At 42.6% G+C, this 9,586-nt stretch overlaps 1 protein-coding gene across 1 annotated transcript; it reads right to left on the reverse strand.

Annotated features, from left to right (window-relative positions):
• Positions 1-347: 347 nt before the first annotated feature.
• On the reverse strand, positions 348-1,655 carry LOC142616093 (uncharacterized). Its single transcript, XM_075788980.1, has 2 exons — positions 1,420-1,655; positions 348-861 (listed from the first exon to the last, which is right to left on the reverse strand). Exons 1-2 carry the CDS (start codon positions 1,653-1,655, stop codon positions 348-350), a joined length of 750 nt encoding a protein of 249 aa, XP_075645095.1.
• Positions 1,656-9,586: the final 7,931 nt, after the last annotated feature.

Consider the following 9,586-nt stretch of genomic DNA (forward strand, 5'->3'; position numbering starts at 1 on the left):
TTCGTCAGTAATACACATCCGTCTAGGCAAAATCTCATTACTTAGGCTTTTTTTGTTTTTCGCCTTCGTTAGTAATGCACATCCGTCTACGCGGAATCTTATTACTTAGGCTTTTTTGTTTTTCGCCTTCGTCAGTAATGCACATCCGTCTACGCGGAATCTTATTACTTAGGCTTTTTCTTAGAGGTTTCCGAGACAATCTCTTGGCTTCATTAGTAATGTACATCCATCTAGGCGGAATCTTATTGCTTAGCCATATAGCGTTTCTGAGGTTTACTATTGACGAGACTTGTATGAAGACATTAGTTGAATCTTTATTAATTTTTAGGAATGAGTACATTTTGGTGTTACATCTGTTGATGGTATTCCTTCAAGTTCTCAATGTTCCAGGGTCGCGGGAGCCTCTGCCCATCTAGAGTTTCCAAGTGATAGCTGCCTTGTCGGGAGTAGTGGACGATTCTGTAAGGTCCTTCCCATGTAGGACCGAGCTTTCCTTGGGCGGAATTTTTAGTCACCGTGGTGACCTTGCGCAGGACGAGGTCGCCTATTTCAAGTCGTCTGAGCTTGACCCTCTTGTTGTAGTATTCGGCCATCTTCCGCTGGTATTTCGCCGTCTTGCTGGAGGCCTTGTCTCTTATTTCGTCCAGGCAGTCCAAATTGATTCGCAGTTGGTTATCGTTGTCTTTCTCGTGGAATACTTCTCGCCTAACGCTGGCCACTCCCACCTCGACTGGGATTACCGCCTCAGTGCCATAAGTGAGTCTGAAAGGCGTCTCTCCCGTTGGGGTTCTTGCCGTTGTTCTGTAGGCCCACAAGACACTGGGCAATTCTTCCAACCAGGCACCCTTCGCTTCGTCTAGTCTGGCTTTGATAATTCTGAGTAGTGTTCAGTTAGTCACCTCTGCCTGTCCGTTCGCCTATGGGTGTCCCGGAGACGAGAATTGGTTCCTGACGCCTAGTCCCGAGCAAAAGTCTTTGAATCCCTGGCTGTCGAACTGCCGCCCATTATCTGATATAATCGTCCTTGGAATCCCAAACCTACAAATTATATTCTTCCATACGAAGCTACGGATCTAAGCCTCTGTGATAGTTCCTATTGCTTCTGCTTCGACCCATTTTGTGAAGTAATCAATAACAACGAGCAGGAACCTTACCTGTCCTTTTCCTAGGGGAAATGGGCCGATGATATCAATTCCCCATTGTGTGAATGGCCACGGGGAGGTTATCGTCGTCAGTTTCTCTGCCGGTAGCCTCTAGACATTCCCGAACCTTTGGCACTTATCACACCTCTTGACGAGCTCTGCTTTGTCTACCTGCATGGTTGGCCAAAAATATCCTATTCAAATGACTTTGCTTACCAGAGATCTAGGCCCAGCATGGTCTCCACAAATTCCTTCGTGGACTTCTCAAAGGATGTACTTGGCTTCTTCTTCGATGACACACTTCAAGTAGGGCATGGAAAAGCCCCTTTTGTATAAGGTGTCATTCAAAATCGTAAGTCTAGCTGCTCTCGTTTTGATCCTCTTGGCCTCTAGGGCGTCATGAGGGAGGTGCCCATCTTGGAGAAACGACACGATCGGTGCCATCCAGCTATTTACGCTCTGGATGGAAAATATTAGGACTTCTTCGATGCTGGGGCGTTTCTGAATCTCCATGAGTAATTCCCCGTTCGTAGGTTTTTATTCTAATGAGGCCATCTTCATGATCTCATCTGCGGCCATATTCTGGTCTCTTGGGATCCGAACGAACTCCAACTTATCGAACTCCCAGGCTAAATGTTTCGTCAGCTTGAGGTACTTCTGCACTCTCTCCTCTTTTACCTCATACTCTTCCCTGATCTGCCCTATTGCCAGTTTCGAGTCGCTCTGGATGAGCAGGTACTTCGCCCTAAGTGCTTTCCCGAGTCTCAATCCCGTCAGTATCCCTTCGTACTCGGCCTCGTTGTTGGTTGCCGGGAATTTCAGTTGAACTCCATATCTGAGTTTTTCTCCATCAGGGGTGTTTATGAAGACCCCTACTCCTCCCCTCTTTTGGGTTGATAAGCCACCAGTCTGGATTGTCCACTATTCTGCCTCATCACCACGGTCTTCATCTTCTGGAAGGGTGAACTCGACAATGAAATCTGCTAGAGCTTGCGCCTTGATGGCTGTTCTGGGATGGTACTCGATGTCGAACTGGCTGAGTTCGATTGCCCACTGGACCATTCTCCCTGCTGCCTCAAGTTTGTTCATGGATTTCCTGATTGGTTGGTCCATCATTACCAGGATGGGATGTGCTTCGAAGTATGGTCGAAGCTTCCATGAAGCCACTATTAAAGCGAATGCAATCTTCTCAATCCTAGGATACTTGGCTTCTGCTCCTTAGAGAGCTTGACTGATGTAGTAAACTGGAAGCCGCTTCTTATCTTCCTCTCGAATTAGAGCTGCGCTGACAGCCGTGGCTGATGCCGCCAGGTATAGATAAAGGTTTTCTCCTTCCTTCGAATGACTCAGGAGGGGAGGATTGCTCAGGTAACGTTTGAGCTCTTGAAACGCTGCTTCGCATTCATCAGTCCAGGCGAAAGCTTGCTTCAATGTCTTGAAAAAGGTAAGCATTTGTCCATTGCTTTGGAGACGAACCTATTGAGTGCAGCAATCCTCCTTATGAGCTTTTGGACTTCTTTGACGGTCTTCGGTGATGTCATGTTGAGTATTGCTTGTAACCTTCTCCAGATTTGCTTCTATCCCTCTCTGGGACACCATGAATCCCAAGAATTTTCCTAAGGCTACCCCGAAAACACACTTACTAGGATTCAGCTTCATCTGATATTTTTTGAGGGTGTCAAACGTCTTTTCCAAATCGTCCAGGTGCATCAATTCCTTTTTGCTCTTGACGAGCAGATCGTCCACATACACCTCCATGTTTCTACCAATCTGCTTGCTGAACATCTTGTTTACTAATCTTTGGTATGTTGCCCCTGCGTTCTTCAGTCCAAAGGGCATCACCTTATAGCAATAGAGCCCTTGGCTCGTGATGAAAGCGGTTTTTTCCTGATCTTCCTCAGCCATCTTTATCTGGTTGTATCCCGAAAAAGCATCCATGAACGTCAGTAGCTTATGCCCGGCCGTAGAATCCACCAGCTGGTCTATCCTAGGCAGAGGGAAATTGTCCTTTGGGCAAGCCTTGTTTAGGTCCATGAAATCCACACACATTCTCCATTTCCTATTCGCTTTTTTCACTAGCACGACGTTGGCCAACCACTCGGGATAATAAACCTCCCGAATGAAGCCTGCTTGCAACAACTTGTTAACTTCGTCGGTGATCGCTTGGCTTCGTTCGGGGGTGAAGACTCGTCGTCTTTGTTGGATGGGCTTTCTCCCGAGATCCACGTTCAACTCGTGCTAGATGACCTGGCGTGATATGCCGGGCTTATCCTCATGACTCCATACAAAGACATCTAGGTTTTCCTTGAGGAATTGAACGAGCTTCGTCCTCATCTCGGGGCTTAAGGTTGTTCCTATCCTCGTCATCTTGGCAGTCTCTCCCTCAGCGAGTTCCACTGCTTCCAAAGCTTCTACTTTGTCTTCTTTTTCCTCCTCAATTTTCCACATGTGGTTTTCCTTCTCAGCCAGTACAACCTGGTAGCATTCCCTAGCCAAGACCTGATCCCTTTTCACCTCGCCGACACCGTCCTTAATTAGGAATTTCACCTTTAGGCAGTAGGTGCACGTAGCCACCTTCCACCTATTAAGCGTGGGTCTCCCAATGATTACATTATATGAGGAGGGGCAATCTACCACTAGGAAGTCCAACTGACGGGTCAGTTGTTTTGGGTAGGTCCCTATGGTGACTTTTAGCATCACTATGCCCTTGGGGTATGCCCTGTCCCCGCTAAAGCTGACGAGGGGGGAGTCAAACGGGCGTAATCTCCCAAGATCTAGTTTTAACTGTTGGAAGGCCGGTAAGTACATGATGTCTGCGGAGCTACCGTTGTCTACAAGGATCCTCTTGGTGTTGAACCCTTCGATTGTAAGCATTATAACCAGGGGTCAGTATGTGGCTGCCTTACTCCCCGAGCATCCTCTTCGTTGAAAAACATGTCCTGATTTGTCCGTCTCTGCTTGAATGGGGGTTCCATATGGACTCTATTTACTTGTCTCTGGCATGCTTTCTTGAGGGACTTGTATGATCCCCCCGTAAATGGCCCTCCTGTGATCGTACTTATCTCCCCGATCACATCCTATGGTGGTTGGGGTGGACGGATCTCATTCTTGGATGAGGATTCGCGCTGGCTCTTGTTGCTGTCTCTGAACCTGCTGGACTCTCCCTTCTTCACATACTTCTACATTTTTCCTTTCTGTATCAACTCCTTTATTTGTCCTTTTAGTTCTCAGCAATCCTCCGTGTAATGGCCATGATCCTTGTGGAATCGGAAGTATTTGTTCTTGTCACGCACATTAGGGGATGAATGTAAAGGTCTCAGCCACTGAAGGTAATGTTGATCCTGAATCTGTGTCAAAATTTTGTCAACAGGCATAATTAGAGGGGTGAATTTTACCGTTCGTGGAGCTTTTTCATCCTTCCGTTTATCTACGTCACTTCCTCAACGACCTGGGTGCTCCCTCTTTTGCCCCTACGTTCGTCCTCCTTCCTTCCCTCCTTTCTCGGCCTTTCCTCGTCCACTATGGCTACCAATGCGTCCTCGGCATTCATGTACTTTTGGCCTTTCAGGAGCATCTCTGCCATCGTTCGAGGCGGATTCTTTGCCAGCAAGACGACAAATTCTCTGGACCTAAGCCCTGCTTTAAATGTCATCAGCTGTACCTTGTTGTTTGCGTCATCCACTTCTAGGGTCTCTCGAGTGAAGCGTTTCACATATGACCGCAAGGTCTCCCCCTCCCCTTGCTTAATAGTGAGTAGGTGATCCGCTGGTCTCTTAGGACGTTGCCCTCCGACGAAATGGCGGAGAAAGGCGCTACTTAACTGCTCAAAGCTGTCAATGGATGAAGTGGGCAATCTCGTGAACCACTCTCTTCCAACTCCCTTCAGCGTAGTAGGGAAGGAACGACACATTATCTCATCAGGGGGCTGTTGAAGGCCCAGTGTTGTCTTGAAGGTATTAAGGTGATCTTGGGGATCCTTAAGCCAATCAAAAGGCTTAAGTTGAGGCAACCGAAACTTTGCTGGTACCGGTCGTTCTAAGACTGCCATGGTAAAGGGAGAATCCGTTGCCCTGACCATTCTATCTAGGCTCCGATCCGTCTTCTCCTTGATGGCATTCCTCAATTCGTCCATCTCCTTTCTCATTTCCTGGAGGATATCAGAATGCTGTTCCTCTAGAGTAATGGTCCTTCGTCAGTCACTTCTCCCTTGGCTGTCCCCTTCATCCTCTCAGACTGCTCTTGATCGGTTCTCCTCTTGCTGAAGCCTTTGTCTCATCTCCTGATTCTGTCTGGTGAGTTCTTCGATGGTGGCTGCAAGAGCTTGAACTTGCTGAGCCAAGGCCACTGAATCCTGGTTGGATTCCATCTGGATATTGAAGTTGGTAGGAACTGTGTTTTCAAACTATAGTACAAGAATGTCGTTCCCACAGACGGCGCCAAACTGATGAAGCAAATGTTCGTCAGTCGTTATGAGTTCGTCCAGATAAGGCCGATCACACCCTTGCGTCATGACAGAAGCAAGAGCTCATTCAAATGGTCACCGGTGTGGTGCTTGCCACAACGCCTCCGATGCCAAAGTTAGTACGAAAAAGAGTTTATAACAATAAAAACCAAATAGCTCAGTATATCTTATGACTATGTATGTACCTCGTATTGGCGTTGTGAGGGCTTTATATATCCCTCTGGATTCTAGCCGTTGTGGATGGTGCTGTGGTGTTAATGTCTTTCTTGATAACGTCTTCAACTGAGTAATGGGATTCAATACTTTTCCAACAGTTCGTCCAGCTGATTTCGTAACCGTCCGGGACATTATTGGCAGCATTGAATGGTCTTAACATCCTTGTCAGTGATGCGGATAATCGGTCAGGTTCGTCTGTGGAGGCGATCTCGTCCGTGTTTAACTTTGTCAGTCCCATCAATATCCATTCTAATTATCTTCATTCAGCTATCAAAGAAAAATAAAATCTTTCCTTGGGTTGCTCAGAAATAAAACTAAGTTAAATTGGTTGGAGTATCATTACTGCCTATACCAGTTAGCATAAGATAAGGGTCATAACTCAAGCGACAATATAATGTTAATGAGGATGATGACAACTATGAACAATATGTCTATGGAACCATTGCTTAAAAATAAGTTTGCAACAATACATACCTTGGGATTTAATGATATGTTAGGCTACTTGGAATAACATGAAAAGCTTGGTCGCTTTTTTGATTCCTGTCTGCTGTAACCTCAAATATTGCGCATCTAGATATTAGTAAGTTTTACTATTGTGAGAGATATCTAGTTTTACACACACACACATAAAAGTAACTGAGAGATCTAGATTTAAGCTACTTTACCAGCGTGTGCTTTGTTACCAATTTATTCACATTTGACAACATTATTTAAGAAATGATTTTTAATGGCTTAAATTGCCAGTTGTACCTGACCTGACTAGGTCTTTTAAAGGACAGTGATGATTTCCGGATAATCTTAGTCAATAAAAAGGCTTCTTGTGTGAGCTAGTTCGAGTTCTGTATTTGAGCCAATTTGAAAATGTCTACCACATTAAAATAACAAAGTCCAAAACTAATCCTAGTTTTTCTCTACTATTTTCTTTTTACTTTTTGTTACTTTTTCTTTAACTTTTATTACAATAACTACCCCTCCCCCCTTTCTGAAAAATTCCATTTTGAAAAAATGATCTACTAGGTGTCTTTCTGAAAGTTGGAGTGGAACTAATTAATGTGCAATCCAAAGAAAGGTTGAAATTGGAGAAGTGATGTTCCCAGATGTTCAAATGTTCAATGTAAAATTATCATCGTGTAGTGTTTTATAGTGGAATTTCATAGCTCATCATATCTGTCGTATATCTTTAAGAAAAAAGCTTGCAATCTGAGTTTGATTTTGCTCTCTCTTGCTGAGGCCAAAAGATTTGGCTGAGGAATAAGCAAAAGATATTTTGTTGCCTAGTGCCCAGTAATTTTATGGTGAGAATGTTTCTTTATACATGTAATTGACTATCGAAAACCTTGAATTGCCTCAGAAGCAAGGTGGCACTCTACATGGTATACAACTTGGATATTACAAAACATTTGAAATTCTTATTGAATATTTTATGATTGCCATGAAGCATACTTACAACAGCCTTTGGATCAGCTTAACCCATAGGAACCTTGGTGATAAATTTTGCTTCACTGTCAAGATAAGGGTCAGAAATGTAAACTTTGGAAGGATGCTAAATAATCTTAATAATTTTCAGTCATGCATTATTGTGTGCTTATACCTCAGAGACAATGGAAAACACTAGTTTTGAACAGGATAGAAGCCACTTCTAATTTATTTACCAAATTATTTTTCATATGACTAACACTGGAAACAAGCAAGAAAATGTAAATGTTAAACAACTTATTGATTCTACAATAATTAAACATCTATATGATGTACAAAAATAAATAGACATTTATTTAGTAGAAATACGATGGGTAGTATAATATAGGCATGTCCTTGGGTTGGTCCGGGTTAGGTTTGTTCCCAACTCGGAATTGACCCAACCACTTTGGGTCTCCAAAATCTAGACCCGCCACCGACCTGTAAGATGAGTTGGTTCTGGTGTGTTGGATATTGGTTGGTGTCGGTCGGCGATCGATTGAACTCAGGGAAGAAAAAGGTGAAACAGAAATGGCTAGAATTGGCCAAAATCTGCCAGATCTGGCCGACACATGGCTGGATCTAGCGAGATTTCTAAAAGAACTTGCGGGATCTCGAAGAGATCTCGACTAGATCTAGCCGAATCTTAATAGATCTGTCAAATCTCGCCAGATCTCGACATATCTAGCAACAAATGATCAAAAATTCCTCATACTTGTGAAAATCGGCTTGTTTCCAATGTATAGGCTGCTCGGATCGGTTGGAATCGGATTTTGAAGAGTAGACCCATCAACTGACCCACCGGTCTCGGTTGCTGGAGGCTGATACCTGCCACTGACTGCCACCGGTGTTAGGTATCTCTCTCTCTCTCTCTCTCTCTCTCTCTCTCTCTCTCTCTCTCTATATATATATATATATATATATATAAATAAAAGAAACTTGAATTTGGACCTTTCGGAAGCAATATTAATTAATGGTCTCAAGTAAAGTGAATTATGTAAGGGAATATTTTCTTTGCTGTATGAGTGGCAAGCTAAGATGGTTGATATATATCTGTTAAGTTTTGTCTAAAATTGAAAAGAACTAGACCACTCCAAGTGTTATGACGTCTGAGTTGTTGTTTAAGTGTTGGGTAAATAGGTCATCACCTTATAACATTTTCTCATTTTTCAAGTGATTACTTTATCCCATATATGCTTGAAGAGATGTCTCTTCACAAGAGTTGTGTGTCCTTGGGAAAGGTGTTAAGAAAGAGTAATGTTAGAATTACAATTTTTGTCATGATTTTTCTACAACTAGCTCACATGACAAGTCGTGAGTGATGAAGTTATGAACCCACATAGACCAATCACTTTTATTCCTCTCACGACTTTGACACATGAATAAGTTGTGATCCTAACATTTTCAATCAGGAAATCTATAAAAGGCATTCAAGGGTATGATCAACACCATCATGGAATTATTTAATTTGTTTTACCAACTATTTTGACCAATTGGGTATCTGAGCATGTATCTCACACAATATCTTTCACAAGAATTTGTCTCAACCATCATAATATCATATCATGTTGTTGGACGTGAGTCTATGTCAGTACATGACCATGTGGGTGTTGTTCACATTGATCCATTGGAATTTAGGAGAAGATATCTTATGCATTTTGGATACACGCATATTTTCACTGATAGCGTGTGTATTTCGTATAACTATGGAGCTCAAAAGATGTCCGTATTACCATATATCCAATTGCGTGAGGTAATTATTACATCAAGGACTCACACAACAAACCAACCGGTTTATTTTATATATGTGAGTAAAAGGAGCCTTATACTAAGATAACTGGAAAATGCTAAAGTAACGAACTATTTTACAAACTGGTGATTTAGTGGATGGCTGTTAAGAAGTAAAAAAAATGACGTTAGTAGTAAGTAACTGAAAACTAGTAAATTATTCCATAAATAGTTTGTAAAAATGTGTAAAATAGTATAGAAAATGCTAAAATAACAAACTTTTATACAAATTGTTGATATAATAAGTGGTTATTGCTAAGTAAAAATGTGACAGTAGTGGTGAATCCAGATGAGAACCAATAAGAATTTATGACATCAACATTTTATAAAAATGATGGAAAAATAGTTTGTGTCTATAGTATTATTCACATAACTTTTTCCTTTTAACATTACTAGTAGAGAATTTGATCACAATCGTTGGAATAGGTGGCTATCTAGAAAAGCATCTCATCATTCTCATGCATGACGCAACCAGAAGTGGCTTGATGCATTTAGGGGTCTTAGGCAAAAACTAAATTGAGGT

Source organism: Castanea sativa, chromosome 11, assembly GCF_040712315.1.
Source record: "Castanea sativa cultivar Marrone di Chiusa Pesio chromosome 11, ASM4071231v1".
NCBI lineage: Eukaryota > Viridiplantae > Streptophyta > Magnoliopsida > Fagales > Fagaceae > Castanea > Castanea sativa.

Coding starts and splice junctions, on each gene's coding strand:
- LOC142616093 (XM_075788980.1), bottom strand. CDS start 1,655: ATGGAGATTCAGAAACGCCCCAGCATCGAAGAAGTCCTAATATTTTCC. Junction 862..1,419: donor GTCATCGAAGAAGAAGCCAA/GTACATCCTTTG, acceptor TATCAAAGCCAG/ACTAGACGAAGCGAAGGGTG.